This window comes from Mus caroli, chromosome 4 (assembly GCF_900094665.2).
Source record: "Mus caroli chromosome 4, CAROLI_EIJ_v1.1, whole genome shotgun sequence".
Classification (NCBI taxonomy): Eukaryota; Metazoa; Chordata; class Mammalia; order Rodentia; family Muridae; genus Mus; species Mus caroli.
The window spans coordinates 100,488,721-100,505,614 of NC_034573.1; the positions used below are offsets into that span (position 1 = coordinate 100,488,721).

Genomic DNA, 16,894 nt, shown 5'->3' on the forward strand with positions numbered 1-16,894 from the left:
ATTCCAGGACTAGTCTGTATGAAGCCAAGTTCATTAAAGATATTTAAGTACAGATTTTAAGGATAAAGGTTAAGAGAAAGAGGTGCTTTGGAAAAGAATAAGTCCTACCCACATGAGCATGGTGTTCTCAAGGGAGAGGTGCAGTTAGTTGACCTGGTGTTAGCTGCATAGACCATCTTCATAGCTCTCAAGTTATGCCTCAGAGGTTGCTTAGAAACCTCTTACTGGACCTGGTGGTGCAGAACTCTTTAGTCCCAGCACTCAGGAGGTATGAAGCCAATCTGGTCTAAACACTGAATTCCAGGCTAGCTAAGACTATATGGTGAGACCCTGTCTCATTAAAATAAAATGAAATAGGAAGAAAGAAAGACAAAAGAAAAAGGGAGGAAAAAAAAGGAAAGAGCAAAGGAGCTGGAGAGGTAGAGAGGTGGCTCAGTGGGTGAAAGCACTGACTGCTTTCCCCAAGGACCTGGGTTCAGTTCCCAGCACCTTCTTTTGGACAGCTCTTAACTGACTGTAGCTCCATCTCAAGGAGACGTGACACCCTCTTCTGGCCTCTGTAGGCACAGCACTCATGTGGCATACACTCAGAGAGCTAAAAGAGCAAAATCCAGATTATCCCTATCTGCTCAGAGAGTTTGGTACATGGAATACAAAGCATATGTCCATTAGAAAGTAAAAAAGGAAGAAAGAAAGAAAACAAGAAAGAAAGAAAGAGGAGGATCTTTTTTTTTATCTCTATGTGTATGTAGATCTGTGCACACACACATGTGAACTTGTGTCACATCACGTGGGTAGAGGTCAGAGGACTCCTTGTGGGAGTCTTTTCTCTCTATTCATCTTCTGGGATTGCATTCAGTTTCCCGGACTTGGTAGCAGGTGCCTTTATCCACTCTGCTATCTCCCAGCCCTTTTCTCTTTGATAAGTGAAACTATAGGGTGACTCTGATGACCGCTTGGATAGATTACATTTGATACATTCATTTGATAGAATGAAAGCAGGAGCCACTGGGGTTGCACAAGGAGCTAGATACCCTTTCACTAGAAAGAGTTTCTGGTGAGATTCCCAGAAAATTGCAGGTTTCCAGCTGGGAAGAAGTAAAGCCTTAAGCAAATGTAATTGTGTTGGAATTCCTGATTTTCAGCTTCCAGCCAAGGCTAGAATGAGGGGCGGAGCTCGCTCTTTCTTTCTTTCTTTCTTTCTTTCTTTCTTTCTTTCTTTCTTTCTTTTCTCCTTCCTTCCTTCCTTCCTTCCTTCCTTCCTTCCTCCATTCCTTCCTTTCCATCTTTCCACAACTGACTCTGTCTTTCTGTTCTGACTCTAAATAATGGTAGATAGCTATAGAATCAGTAATATGCTTAGAGCAAGTTATTAAAATATTGATTAGTAATAAAAGCTTAGCATGTAGCCAAGCTGTCATGTAGTACAGCCAAATGAGTAAGTATCTGGATGATAAGCAGGTGTTACGAGATAATTAAACTGTCAGTAGATAATCAATCATACATCATCTACTCAAGTGTCAACTGATAACCAAGGGGTTAATTTACAACCAGGACTTTGGCAGACCATGGCTAACCTAATGACTAAGGGAAGAGGATTGATAGGAGGTTTGTGGATGTTAATTAGTAAACTCTGTAGAAATGCATGTTTAATGAGAAGTGTGAAGTCATCAGTGGGACTCAACACTTTTATGTTGTTGGTGATTGTTTGTTTGCTTGTTTGTTTGGTTGTTTTTCTGAGTCAGGGTCTCTATGTAGCGTTGGCTCTCTTGAAACTAGCTCTGTAAACCAGGCTGGCCTTAAATTCACAGAGATCCACCTGCCTTGCTTCCCAACAGAAGGATTAAAAGCACGCACTGTCATCACTGGCTGAACTCAGACCTTTTGAGGAAATTTTTAATATTTTGTGTCTAGGTCTAGACATGGAGCTGAATGGATCTAGTGCTCAAAATTAAGCATCTTCGTAAAAGTAAAGATGTCCTAAAGAAGATATGATGATGTCTTCCCTTTGCCTATCAGACAGCCGAAACAATGGACTCCAAGAAATTGGAACTCCCCTTAGTCTCATGCTAATGGAAAGATATGGGGACCTGCAGCGAGAGGGGAGCTTGCCCCTCAGAAAGAGATTTCACAGTTATGACAGTTTGTCAGGCCACGTCGCAGGACAGACTAGTGCCCAGGCTATGATGGATCCGTGATGGGTGGGGCCACACCTTGACTGGAACTATTTAGTTATATATACATCCTTGCTTTCTATTTAAACCTAAATCTTGCATCAGGACCTGGAATATGAACTTGGGGAGGGGTCACTAGGTTTCGCTTCTTTTCCCTATGTGGACGTATTGACTAAATCTACTGTACTCTACACACACACACACACACACACACACACACGCACACACACACATTAGACAGGGTTTTTCTGTGTCTCCTTGGAACTCACGTGGGCCATTCTCATGGGCCTGAGGCACTGGGGTCCTTGACATGGTTTTGTTCATGTCACTCAGGACTCATTCATCTCCCATCTAGGCATGTATGCATATGCATATGTCTGTTTGTAGGTTTGAGCACGTACATTGTGGAACCTATGGAGGCCAGAAGTATCAGAGTCCCTGGAAATGGTGTGATAGGTGATTGTGAGCTGACGAATGAGGCTCCTCTACGAGCAGTATACACTCTTTCCTGCTAGGCCATCTCTTCAGCTCCATTATCTGTTTGTTTTTCTTTAAGACAGGGTCTCTAGCCCGGCTGGCCTCAACCTCACTGTGTAGCAGAAGTAAACGTAACTCTCAATCCTTCTGCCTTCTGTCCCTCCAAAGTGTTGGATTTGTAGGCACGTATCACCAGGTCAGGCCTGATACAACTTTTAAAAGCTTTGTTTCACTTACATAACTTAAAATTTTTAAAAGGTTTCAATTATCATTTTAAAATATTTTTAAAAATTATTTATTATTGGGGTCTGCCATGGATGTTAGTGCCCAACCTTATAGTGTTGATTTTCTCCTTCTTCCTTTTCTGTGGGTTCTGAGGTTTGAACTCAGGCCCCCAGGCTTCCATTGTAAGTGCTTATAGTCAATGAAATATCACCTCAGGCCCTCTCCTATACAAGCTTCTACTCCTAGGATCATGTTCCAAATATACACTTTCATACACAAACAAAAATGACTAGGAAATACAATATACAAAAGATCTGTCTATACTCGAGGGGACAATGCCTATTTCTAATTGGCATATAATCCCTGAGAGGAAAGGACACAGACATAAATCACTAAGTCACAAGGAAGAACTAAAATGACTAGTAGAAAAAACCCCATCGTGGGCAGATAACATGGTTCAGTGGGTAAAGGCAATTGCTGCCAAGCCTGATGACTTGAGTTCTATCCCAGGAGCCCACATGGGGCAAGGAGAGAGCTGATTCCTTCAGGCTGCTCTCTACTCTCCACACATGCGCTGTTTTGTGTGCCCTCTCCATCCAATAAAAAAAAAAAAAAAAAAAAAAACCCTGCACCCTGAGGTGCACCAGAAGTGGCATTTAGAGGCTTTGGGGACCAAGTGGTATCCAGACCTATGAGGAATTTGGGGGGTGCCGATGTGTAGAGGGGGCTTCTGTCCTAGGGTGACCAAGATGAGCCAAGATGCTGAGCAACAGGCGAAAGGCTCCAGGTGCTGTCCACAGAGGCTCTAGCCGAGGACCACTCCCCAAGATGTCCCAACCCTGGATTCAAATCCATACGCACAAACCTTCCTTAATGCAAACTACCTCTGCTTTGAAAAGGCAAAACGGCACAAGCAACAGAATCCAACAGTAGGAATAACCTTTCACCCCCCCAGGATTCACTTGTGTCCAGCCGTGAGGCTACCGAGACAAGGTCTGCTCCATCCTTCCTCCGACTTGTCACCACAGCATACAGCCTTCAGCATATCACACCCCAACACAGGCCTCCTCAAAAGACCAAAAGACAAAAGCATGATCTTATCTTAACCATCACTCTTAACAGTCCATAGGTGGCAACAACAAAAATTTAAAATACTTAGTTTATCAAAGCTACGGGTATTTTCTATGGTGCTCAGGAGGTTATCACTAGGGACAATGAGGTAGAGGGTTGTAAGTTCAAGGCCAGCTGGGGCTATATGAGGAGATCATATTTCTAAATGGAACTAAATGAGGCTAGGGAGGTAGCTCAGTTGATAAAGTACACAAAAACTTGAGTTTGGTCCCCAGCATGTATATATATATATAAAGTCAGGCGTGAATCCTGGAAGGCAGAGACAAGAGAATCCCCAGGGACTCTCGACAGCCAGTCTGGCTTAATCAGTAGGCCCCAGACTTCATGAGAGTTTTTTTTTTTTTTTTTTTTCCTTCAAGACAGGGTTTTTCTGTATAGCCCTGGCTGTCCTGGAACTCACTTTGTAGATCAGGCTGGCCTCAACCATGAGAGATCTTATGTTCTGTATGCATTGCAATGCGCTACAACTTGTGGATTAAATGGTTCAAATTTCTCCCCTGTCAGAGTTAAGAGCCCACTGCATGGCTCTTCACAGTTGGTGACTTCTGGCCTGGCTGCAGGTGAAGAAAGACTCATCCTTGCTTTGGGGGCTGGCTACTAGGAATCTGGCCATGCTCCAGTGAGTATGTGGACAACGCAAAACGAACTTGGGTTTCTTTTCCCTTGCTTTTCCTTGTGTGTGTATGTGGGGAGGGAGGGGGGCGTTAAAAGGAGGGTGGTTGGGCATGGGAAGGCTAGGAGGTGTGAGCGATTGAGGTACATGATGTGAAATTCTCAAATAATCAATAAAAATTAATAATAACGTTCTTAGAGGGGAGTGTGGTAGCACGCACCTTTTATTCAGCACTTGGGAGGAAGATAGGGTGAGTTTGAGGCTAGTTTGTCTACATAACAAATTCTAGGATAGCCAGGGCTATCTAGAGAGACACTGTCTTAAATAAAAATTCCTGAGAACTCTAGGTGCAACTTGACAAGCTAGTAAGGCCTGGTCCTTCATTAGGAGACCCAGAAGGGATGGCAAGGGCCCCAGAGGCCTTCCCAGAGAACATAGCACCCAAAGGAGCTGCCATTTCTGGAATCTTACTGGGCACCTGTAGCCTGCAAATGCATCTCGACATTGTTTACTTTTCTCCTGGCTGTGATAAAATATCTGACCAATGCAGCTTAAGGGAGAAAAGATTTCTCGTGGCTCAGTTTCAGGGACTGTCAGTGCATCATAACTAAGAAGGCACAGTGGTGGGACTGGCTCCTGGCCATGGTGGATGTGGTGGCTGGGTCACACTGTCCAAGCAGTCTGTGTGTGACAGAGGAGGTCATACTATCAAGCAATCTGAAAGAAGAGCCTGAGGTCCAGTCAGAATCCTGAAGTCCTGCTCTGACAGCCATATATCTGGCCTGTATATAAAAGGTTCCATAACCCACCCACCCTCAATCAAAACAACACCACTAGCTGAAAACCGAGTGTGCAGGTATAGCGTTGTGGGATAGCTCACATTTAAATTATAACAATATCCTTCACCTTTTTTTTTTTTTTTTTTGTAGAGACAGGGTTTCTTTGTGTAGCCCTGGCTGTCCTGGAACTCACTCTGTAGACCAGGCTGGCCTCGAACTCAGAAATCTGCCTGCCCCTTCAACATCCACACCAAATTCCTGACAGTGCTTACTTCTATTTTATGATTTGTGTTTTTATTAGTGTGCCTTTCTGTTTGCCTCTCTGGGAATAGAGTGTTGCAAGTGTTCGAACTCTGAGTCTTTCCCCCTACCACACTGCCTAAGAACATGTGTCTTCTGTAATTAAGAAAACAATAACAAGAATGGCAAACACATTTGGCCCAGGTTTCCACGGGCTAGACATGTATGTCAAACTCAGGTTTTATTATCACAAATAATGTTTGTTTACACGCAGAAACCTGTGCGGAGTGCTTCCCCTTCGGCTAGCACTGCCCCAGGCATGTTCACGGGTATTAGATGTTAATCTTCACAGCCTCCCAGTGAGGTAAGACTTGGCATGGGTAGGCAGAGGATTGCCTCATATCCATCTACATGTTTTCTTCATAGCCTTGCCATGTTTCCTTTGGCTAGAGGCCCGCTGGCTGGTGATGTGCTGTTAAGAACTCTCCCTGGCCAGCAAGCCGTTCCTGTTCGTTGCTCTTGGATTCAAATCATCCAAGTCTTAGGCTTTGTCCTCTGAGGAGTGAAGGGAAGAGAAGCGTTAGCTCTCTGCCAGTGAAGCACCACTTGAGTTTGCGGAGGGATGGGGGTTCCAGGGGGACCCGGTCACAAGTCTTCTCGTTTCCGAAGGATGAGCTTCATCACCTGCTCTGTAACATGGGGCTTGATCTCCGCCACTGGCACAGTGGGGTCCCACGCTCCCACCACCTTTCCGTCTGGGTCCACTAGGTACTTCCAGAAGTTCCAGGTGGGCTCCTTCCCAGAAGTCTCTAGAGAAAAGGGGGAGCAGGAGGTCAATGTGCCTCCCGATAGCCTCTCCTGGAATCCCGGTTAGTGGTATAGTTCTGGCACCCAGGCTTTACCTAGACTACTTAAATTAGAACCACGGAGAACAAGACCCAGCTCTCAGCATCTTTTAAAAGCTCTCCAGTACATCCCAATGTGGGATCCAGGTTGAGAGAGGCTATTTTAGCAGCCTGGCAAGCACCTGATACAGCACTGTCAATCCTCCTTTACATGGTCCCCAAATTGTCACACCCCGTTCTCCAAGTCTGTTTTGTTTCGAGACAGGATTCCATGGAACCTAGGCTACCTTAGTCTTGCTAGACAGTGTGGATGTGCAGCCTTGGAACGCCTTCTCCTCCTTGCTCCTTCCCAAGTGTGGGCCTGCTCTGCAGTATCCTGCTTCCAATGAAATCTTAATGGCGATTAATGGCCATGTACTGATGCAATCCAAATCACTGTTAGGGAGTGGGGCCTTTAAATAAATTCTTGGCTCTTGCTTTTGTAGAGCTCAGGTTTGTGCCATTATAAGATCTTTCCAGGTGCTTCTAAAGCACGGGCCAGATTGATCAAGAATCTCGGGAACTGGGAGAAAACAGAACACGTAGGAGGGGAAGATGATGACTTAACAAGAATGCAGAGTAACCGGACCCAACAGGTCACAAGTCTGCAACTGAGGAATTAAGGCATTTTGTATTTGTTTTCTTTCTTTAAAAAAATGTGTATAAGTGTTCTGCTTGCATGGGTGTCTGTGTACTATATGTGTACAGCGCCCAAGAAGGCCAGAAAAGGGTTGTGAGGTATCATGTGGGGACTAGGAACCTGGGTTTGATTCTGGACAAGCAGCCAGTGCTCTTAACCTCTGAACTATCTCTCTAATCTCAGAATTCCACTTAAAAAAAGATTTATTATATATATATATATATATATATATATTGGTGTTCTGCCTCTCTCTCTCTCTCTCTCTCTCTCTGTGTATATATATATATGTGTGTGAGATCCCCTGGAATTGGAGTAACATGTGAGCTGCCATGTGGATGCTGGGAATTGAACCCAGGTCCTTTGGAAGAACAGCCAGTGCTCTTAACCGGTAAGCCAACTCTTTAGGCTCCAGAATCCCACTTTTTAATAAGCAGTCTCAAAACATCAAATGTTTGACCTTAGTGAACCAAGCCTGCTTCTTACATAGATAACCAGTCTGAAGAAGAGATAACCTTCAGGGCAGTGGTGGCGCATGCCTTTAATCCTCTCATTTGGGAGGCAAGGCGGTCAGATCTCTGTGAGTTCCAAGACACCCTGGTCTACAGAGTGAGTTCCAGGATAGCAAGAACTGTTAAAGAGAAAAACCTTGTCTTGAAAAATGAGGGGGGGAGGGAGGGAGGGAGGGAGAGAGACAGAGAGAGAGAGAGAGAGAGAGAGAGAGAGAGAGAGAGAGAGAACTTATATTGTAAAACTTATTCCTTAAAATGAGCTACCTGCCTAACCTTCCAGATAGTGCTGTACAGATGTCCCACCTGATAAGACCTAAACAGTCAGAGCACAGTGACATTGAAACACTGCCTGAATGTCCACAAGCCCAACTCCCCATACACATAAAAGCAGCCCCTTAGATCACCTCTGAACAGTTTTTCTACTGTCTTAATCTGTAGCAGACAGACCATGGGATACCTAACAAACTCTGCTACCTTCTTCTGCCCTGATGAATTCATTCACAGCCCACACATCTCGCCTATCTCTGGTATTCCAGGCATAGCAATTTAGCTGATCTTTTCAGCTTAAGAGAAGGTTTTCCTTTAGCATTGAGGCTTTGACTCAGAACAAGAGACTTCCAGTCGCCTTGATCAGCCTTCTCCAGGCGTATGATATCCCGTGCTCATGCCTTGGTTTTTCTATTCAAATCTATAAGCTCAACTAGTGACAAAGGCACGATGACCTGTCTCATTCCAGGAGCCTCTGTGAGTGAAGACAAGATCTCTGGAAAGTGCTAGGGTGAGAAAGTATGGCTTCCTTCGCTTTCCTCCAAGGATCAGGAAGAGAAAGATGACCCGCCCAGCTACCAGCTTCTGCTGCCCAGGGAGGGAAGGTGAGGGGAAGAAGGGACAAGACTCACGGGTTAGGTACTTGAAGGCAGGGTGGGCACCAGTGCCAGTGACTGCGATCTTGCTAAACATGGGAAAAGAGACACTATAGGTGCGGCGGGCAAAGTTCTCAATCTCCCTGTTGGTGTCTGGTTCCTGTTGGCCAAACTGGTTGCAAGGGAAGGCAAGCACATTAAAATGATGGGGGCCCAGGTCCCGCTGCAGCTGCTGCAAGGCTCGGTAGTTCTGGTCTGTGAAGCCACATTCACTAGCTACGTTCACCACCAGGGAAACCTGCATGGCAAAATTGAACAAAGAAAAAGAAAGCTCAGAGCCACATACAATCCAGCAAAAAGGCATGCTTTTGTATCTGTTCTGGGGTGTTCGCATAGGTGACTCCTTCACATAGGCAAGAATACCATGTATATATAGATATAAATAAGTGTGTAATGTTCATATAAACACACCCACACATAAAAGCAGGCACATAGGGGTCTAGACACATATACACACATACATGAATATCTGTGACTGTATACACACAATTCACCTAAATTAATATGCACATGCTCTATGATCCAAACCTGCACTAGCTAGTAGTACACATCTTCACAAATACACATAGCACATGTACAGAGAGGCATGCGCACAGGGAGTACAGGTCAGTAGGTGATCTTTCGGAGGAGACAGGTACGCTTGGGTTCAGTTTGGTTCGGATCAGCTGGATACTTCCGATATTCCAGATGAGCTCCTTCCTAGAAGTTTCTAAAGACAAAGGAAGCAGAGCTGTGTGTCCCTCTGTCCCCTTCCCTGGAAGAAGCTGCCAGCACATGGATACACAGACAGAATGACTACTCCCTAGGACAATCCCTTTTGATCTGCTCCCTTCCAGCAAACAAATGCTTAGAGTTTGATGGCTGAGCCCTAATTTTTGTAAAGGCTTTAGGCAATAAATTCAGAGCCAGCTGATGGAACTGAGGTATAATGTACTTAGAATGTTGGCATGAAGGCCACATTTCCAGCTTCTACTCTGTATTATTAAAAGATTAAAAAATCCTTTGCCTGTGTGCCTTAGCCCTATCTCCATGGCTGCTTTTGAGACAAGTTGGGGATAATATCACCTGGCTACCCAAAGAAGATCATTTCCCAGGGTCGGTCTGGAACGCTGGACACAAATTGCTCAAGCTAGTCTCAGATTCAGCGCTACTAAAATTATGGGTCTTCACTGTGGGGAGCTGCCCTGTTTGTTGTAGAGTTTTGGGGTCATCCTAGCCTGAACTCAGTAGATGCCTAAGTTTGATGACCAAGAGTATTTCCCCATGGGGGTCTGTGGCACATACCTGTAATCCTAGCTCTAAGGAGCGGAGGCAGCAGAATTTCAAAGTGGAGGCCAGCCTAGACAGTAAGACTGTCTCTTAAAAAGAAAAGAAAAAAGAAGCAAAGCAAAGAAAAAATGTTGCATGCCTTTGATTCCTGCATGTAGCAGGCAGAGACAGAGGCAAGTGAATCTCTAAGTGAGTTCAAGACCAGCCTGGCCAACTTGAGCTCATTACCTCACATAGTCGAAGCTGGGCTGCGACTTGCTATGTTGACCAGATTGGCTTTGAACTCACAAATATCTGCCTGCTTCTGCCACCCAAGTGCTAGGATTAATTGTGTGCAGGCTAATTCTATATCCTATACCTTTTAGTATTTTTAAAGCTTTTTTGTTTTGTTTATTTTTTTGAGACAGGTTTTCTGTGTGTAAGAGCCCTGAGTGTTCTGGAAGATTCTGTAGATCAGACTGGCCCGTAATTCACAGAGATCTCCATGCCTCTGCCTCCCAAGTGCCGGGATTAAAGGCATGCACCACACACCCGGCCTTTTTAAAAAGCTCTCATTGCTATTGGGATTGGCTGGTTCAGTTTTCAGTGCCTTATTTATTGTCTCTTCTCCCTATAAACTTGATTAAAACATGAACGTGTTTTAATCACCATCTGTCTACCTGCATTAGAGGCCTTCCCTGACTAGTAATGGCCTTGTTCTTTGCTGCCGTTTGTCTGGAGTCTTGGATGCTGTCATTGACAAGACCTGTCATCCATACAGGGCGCCTAAAGCTTACCTAATGTTTCTACACTGTCTTCTCTCTTAAAACTTACAGCACACTGGTCAGGGCAAGGACTCTCAGTGTAATCGAGAACATCAAGGCTATTGAGAATAGGTTTGCCCCTAAAGATACTCTTGCTTGCAAGAAAAGCATACTGAACCATCCAACTCTGGATGATGGGGTCACAAGTCAGTTAGTGTTCAATAGCAGTCTTCACACCAGGATCTCCAACTCCATCTCAAGAGACAAAAGGTTCTTTGAAGGATTTTTAAAAATTAATTCCCTTTTTTTTTTTTTTTAAAAGATAGGGTCTCACTATGTAGCCCTGGCTTTCTGGATCGCCCAATGTAGATAGACACTAAACTGGTCTTGAACTCACAGACTCTCTTCCTTCAGTATGCTGGGATTAAAAGTGTATGCTACCATGCTCCTCTCTTGAGAGGATTCTTCATCGCAGTGTAGCACCAGAGTCTCTGAACTTTACAGTTCAAAGTCTCCCTGGCAGTCAGTTTGTATCTTTCAAGTACCCGATGCTGAAATCCCTGGTCCCCCCTGACTTTTCTTGTTTTGCTTCTGTGTCTGGACTTGGCCAGCTCTCTCTGTCTTGGATTGATCTGTCTTGCTCAAGTTTTATTTAAAAGACCCAATCCTGACACACTTCCTTCTTACTGTGATTCGGTCTAGTAAGTAGGGGCAGGCCCACTAGCAACTCCATCACAACTGCCCTCTAAGGGGTGGGCCTTAGGAGAATCAAGGATGGGAAGGGTGTATAGGGGGTTCTCTAACAACTTGGATTGCTTTCCACTGTTGTATCTTTGCTCTCAGGGCCTGAGGGTGGATTCTAAGAATCATGAAAAGGTCCATTTTTGATGGTCACTCCCTCCACTGCACAGTTGTCTCTCTGTGTTCTCATTGGACCCACTGTTACAGGCGCAGAAGCTGGACTGGACCGGCAAAGGGCCATAAAGGCTAGGGTTTCTTTTCCACTTGGGAGAGGCAAAGCGGAGAGCGGAGGGCATTCACCTTCCGGGTGAGATCCTGAGCCTCGCAGAGCGCAGTCAGCGCGGGTGGCTCCTAAACTGTGCCACGTAGCCGCAGGCCTGAGTGGGCAAGGGTTTGGGAGGGCCGGTTGCACGGATCTCGCGGCTGGGATGCGCGGGGTGGTGTCCGAGCTGTGGCACACCCGAGAGTAGCATCCCCACGGAGCCCCTGCTTGGGGGACCCCTGCAAGCCCCTCCCCGCCTCCGCGCCAGGCCCGCAAGGGACCGTCACTCACCGAGCCACGGTACTTCTCCAGCGACACCAGCTTGCCCCGGATGTTGACCGCCTTGAAATCGTAGAAGTCCTGCTCGGATTGCGCGCAGGCCGCGGCCCACAGGAACAGCCACGCCGTCGCCACAGCTGCAACCATGGTTCACTCCCGAGGTGGCGTCTTGGCGAGGGCAAAGACAAGGCGGAGGGGACCCCGGCGTGTGGGGCGGGAGGAGGCGGCCCGCTGGGCAGGACGCGCCCCCTTCTCTGTCGTCTCTGCAGGCGCAGAGTCCCGGCTCTGGACCTCAGTTTCCCTAGCTGTTCTGTGCGGGTTAGCTTCAGATCGCAGGATCCTGTTTTCTTGAGGCTGAGACCAAAATTCGCTCAAACTCAAGCTCAGGGTGCAGAGACTTAATAGGGAGATAGCGGAGAAAAATCTGTGAGGAGTAGCTTCTAGTGCCTGGCCTTAGGCGAATCGCTCCACCACTCTGAGCCCCAGTTTCTTTACGGGAATACACCTAGTGTAGAACTGGGAGTATTGAACCGTAACGGGAAAGTGATGGAAAACAATTTGATAGCTGAACAATGTGTACAAACTTTAGGTTAATGGGTGTAGTGTTTCCCCAAAGCGAGAAGTCAGACAAGTGTGGGAGACAAGTCTGCTGCGGTTTGGATTCCAGCAGTGCAAGGGGTTAGGAGAGCTTGCCTATCTAGTCAGTCACTGGATTAGTGCCTCCTGACTGGAGGTGCAGCAGGAGCCAAGAAGGCCCGGTATCTCCAGCAGCTGACAGTTAAAAAGCTCTTTGTGGACAAGAACGTGGGTAGCAGCTGCAATCTCAAGTTAGTGACAAGAGATCTCACCGCACGCTACAGCGTTTCCCAGGCGCAGAAAAACGTCTATGACACTCATAAAGGGCCAAGCATCCAGTGGCGACTTAGTATGAGTTAACACACATTTGGAGTACCTCTTCTATGCCAAGTTGAGCTCTAGGCGACCCCCCCCCCGCCCCCCGTGCAGTGAGGGACAACATGTGGGCTTCCTATTCAGAGGGAGATAGGACACTAAAAAATTCAGTTAACTCCAAAACTACTATTGTGGCCAGTAGAGTACCACCTAACGAAGCCGAGGTTGTGTGTGGGCAAACGAAAGGAGGTTTGAACTGAACTCTGACAAATGAATAGAAATTATTCAGGTAAAAGCAGAAAGCTTGTGCAAGGCCTCCTGGGAGAGTGAAACATGATACAATGGGCAACAAAGACTAGTTTGGCTGACAGGAAAGAACGCTTGGGGGTGGGGGAGGGGAGGTAGGTGTGAGGCCACACAGCCTTGAGGGCCACATAAAGTTTACAGGCTTGCCTGACATGATAGCCAATGCCTTTAATTCCAGCATTTGGGGGACAGAGGCAGGCAAATCTCTTGAGTTAGTGGGCAACCTGATCTATATAGTACCAGGCCAGCTGTGTGTGACTTAATAGCGAGACATCATATTGAAAAAATTACAAGCCTTAAACTAAGAAATAAAGTTTTGGGTTTTTTGTTTGTTTGTTTCTATTAGCTTAAGCATCGTAGTGAGGCCCACATATAGCAGATAGATCCCTCTTGCTTTTTTGTGGTACTCAGACAGGAAAAGGCAGGAGCAGATGCTACAAAGAAGGGACCGAGGAGCCTTAAGGTCCGGTGATGATCACAGCAGAGAACGTAGTGGGAGAGGAATGGGAGAGTTAAAGTTGGGCAGGCTTAGTGAAGGCTTGGGGGGGGGGCAGAGAGGAAGGTGGGAGCAGTGACTATGAAGGCACAGAGTTTGAGGGGAGGGTTGGCTGTTTGGATTAAGAAGGGGTGAGGCAGATGAGCCTGGAGGAGTCTTCAGGGCCAGCTGGGGAAAGGCTATGAGTGCCACATCACAAGGCTAGCAGACTTGTACACAAGGTGACACAGCATGATTTGAACTCCCAGTCCTCAGATTTCAGAGTATGCTATCTTTCTCCACCACCAACATGGCTTCTCTCTTCAGGAGCAGACTACTTGGCCAGTAGAGGTGGGGTACAGGACAAAGGTGCTCCAGGCAAGGTGAAGGCCTAAGCAAGCTTCCCTACCTACCCTTCTGCCTCCTTATCTTTTGGGCGTCTTGAGGCTTAAGATGGTCTTGTTAGCATACGCCGTGAAGCTGACAGTAATGTATAGTTGTCCATTTCCACAGCTGCCTTGCCCTCCAAGGAAAGCCTGTGTCTGGATCCTCCCTGTGGCCTTTCTTCATACACAAGATACTCAGTAAATGTTTATTTTTCATAAAGTTCCTGGTGACTTCTGCTCTGTGTTCACGCTAGAATTGATATGTGATGCTGTTGACGTTAGCCAACAGAATATAATCCTTAATTTTATTTTCAGTCTGCTACGTATTTCTGGTGTTTTTAAGGAAGCATAGTTATTTCTGGGTGGCACAGTTAACAACTGGAAGACTCAAAGACAGAGGCAAATTGCACTAAATCTCAGAGGAACACTTGAGAGGGTTGGAGGCTTGCTGTGGGATCCCTAGCTCTCTTCTTTCCTACAATAAACTTCAAAGACATTATTCATGGCCATTTAAGATGCTCAATTTGTTCATCAGACTCTTGAGTATCTAATGCAGAACTATTTTAAGAGCTTTTAATATAGTGAAAAAATAAAATAAAAATATTGCATTTACATTCCTGTAGGAGGAGAAAAGACTAAAAACTAAAACATATAATAGAAATCCTGTAGCACTTTACAGAATGAGGACAGGGCAGGAAGGAAGAGGTGTCACCATCTTGTATGTTGCCTTGTCCCCGGTGGCTCAGGGTGGCAAGGGACTGAAGAAAGGACAGACACACAAACACACACAATGAACCTGGGTGGTGGGGTTTATTTGTTTATTTATTTATTATATGTAAGTACACTGTAGCTGTCTTCAGACACTCCAGAAGAGAGAGTCAGATCTCCTTACGGATGGTTGTGAGCCACCATGTGGTTGCTGGGATTTGAACTCCTGACCTTCGGAGGAGCAGTCAGCTGCTCTTACCCACTGAGCCATCTCACCAGCCCAGTGGTGGGGTTTTTAACACTACTGTTATCACTGCAACCTGAAACCACACTCTGTCTGTTAGGTACAGCACAGGGGAAGGGTTAATCAGTTTCTTAGGCCTCTGCAGGTGAATAGTCTCAGGCTGTCAATATCCTGGAGGAGGAAGCTACATCTTTGACACACACTGGTCAATCGGTCATAAACACTCATACTCAAGTCTTCTGAAGAAAACTGCCATCCCTCTTGAGTCTGACCCATAAGTAACGGCTTTGCCAATTTCCCGTGGGCCAATTGGTCTGAATCCTCAACAGGCCTTGCTCATGCCAAAATATACCCTCACTCAATATTTCACTCATTCAGGGTATATGTATGTCTTAGTTAGGGTTTTACTGCTGTGAACAGACACCATGACCAAGGCAAGTCTTATAATAATAATAAAAAAACAAAAAACAAAAAACATTTAATTGGGGCTGGCTTACAGGTTCAGAGGTTCAGTTCATTATCAAGGTGGGAGCATGGCAGCATCCAGAAAGGCATGGCACAGGCAGACCTGAGAGTTCTATGTCTTCATCCAAAGGCTGCTAGTGGAAGACAGACTTCCAGGCAACTAGGGTGAGAATATTAAGCCCATACCCATAGTGACACACCTATTCCAACAAGGCTGCACCTCCAAATGGTGCAACTCCCTGGTCCAAGAATATACAAACCATCACATTCCACTCCCTGGCCTCCATAGACTTGTTCAAACACATGAGTCTATAGGGGCCATACTTAAACATAGCATAATGCAAAATGCATTTAGTCCAACTTTCAAAGTCCTCATAGTCTATAGCAGTCTCTTCAAAGTTAAAAGTCCAAAGTTCAAGGTCTCTTCTGAGATTCACTTAAATGAATTCCAATCACTTAACTATAATCCCCAAAGAAAGGCAGGAAACCAGCCTGGCAAACTCCAAACTCTGCATCTCCATGGCTGATATCAAAGCAGTCTTCAGATCTCTACTCCTTTTTCATTTTTGTTGACTGCAACAAACTGCTTTCTCCTGGGCTGGTTCCACTCCCTGTTAGCAGCTTTCCTCAGCATGTATCCCATGGCTCTGGCATCTTTAACATCTTTGAGTCTCCAAGGCAATTTCAATGTTACAGCTTCTTCTTTCAGTGTCTGGGATTCCACTTGATCTTTTGGGCTCCTCCTAAGGGCTGGCATCACTTCTCCAGCTCTGCCCTCTGTAGCACTCTAAGCTCAGGTTGATCCACTTCATTATGGCTGCTGTTCTTGGTGATCATCCCATGGTAATGACATCTCCAATACACTGGGGTGTTCCACTCCAACTAGGCTTCACCAATAGTATCTCATATGCTCTCTTCATGGTGCCAAGCCTCAAATCCTTTGCATGACCCCTTCAGTCCTAGACCATTAACTACAGCTGAGGCTATACCTTCTCCAGTGGCCTTCCATGACCTCTCACAGTGCCAAACCTCAGCTGTTCTTTATGACACCTTCATGCCTTCAAAACCAGTACCACCTGGGTGACTCTTACACATAACCAAGTCCAGCCGCAGCACGAGGTACGACCTTGGCTATCTCTGGAATACAGCTTCTTTGAGCTCCCAGAAAACAATTCCCAGAAGATTTCACCTCAGTGATACTGGTCTCTTCTTAATCATTGCTAATTTCTTAGCTCCAGCTAACCAGCATCAATTGTCCCAGTAGTTCCTTCCATTCTTAACTCTAGAGCCAGAGCCACATGGCTGAAGCTGCAGAGTTCTGCTCCTTGCAGGAACTAGAACATGACCTTCTTGTACTATTACATTGTCACTGGCTTTCTGATTTCCAAATCCTTCACTGCCTAAGCNTGGCTATCCTGGATCTTGCTCTGCAGATTGACCTTGAATGCAGAGATCAGCATGCCTGTCTCCTGAGATTAAAGGTGTGTACCACCATGCCTGGATTTAATTTAGCTGGGTAGGATCTTGCCC

At 45.9% G+C, this 16,894-nt stretch overlaps 1 protein-coding gene and 1 pseudogene across 2 annotated transcripts; both read right to left on the minus strand.

Annotated features, from left to right (window-relative positions):
• Positions 1-5,861: 5,861 nt before the first annotated feature.
• Positions 5,862-12,492, minus strand: Gpx7 (glutathione peroxidase 7). Of its 2 annotated transcripts, none has more exons than XM_021161123.2 (3): positions 11,902-12,492; positions 8,572-8,833; positions 5,862-6,448 (listed from the first exon to the last, which is right to left on the minus strand). In XM_021161123.2, exons 1-3 carry the CDS (start codon positions 12,034-12,036, stop codon positions 6,285-6,287), a joined length of 561 nt encoding a protein of 186 aa, XP_021016782.1. In that variant the 5' UTR covers positions 12,037-12,492; the 3' UTR covers positions 5,862-6,284. The 2 variants fall into 2 exon arrangements, with proteins under 2 accessions (XP_021016782.1, XP_029332284.1); XM_029476424.1 differs by lacking the exon at positions 5,862-6,448 and adding an exon at positions 6,681-6,876.
• Positions 12,040-16,894, minus strand: part of LOC110293384 — a 49,564-nt pseudogene continuing 44,709 nt past the window's right edge.

Bases quoted from the DNA above. Each gene is read 5' to 3' on its own strand.
- Gpx7 (XM_021161123.2), bottom strand. From the start codon at position 12,036: ATGGTTGCAGCTGTGGCGACGGCGTGGCTGTTCCTGTGGGCCGCGGCC. The intron at 8,834-11,901 runs GTGAGTGACGGT...TTTGCCATGCAG, and splicing joins TGGAGAAGTACCGTGGCTCG to GTTTCCCTGGTGGTGAACGT. The intron at 6,449-8,571 runs GTGAGTCTTGTC...CCTTTTCTCTAG, and splicing joins TGCCTTCAAGTACCTAACCC to AGACTTCTGGGAAGGAGCCC.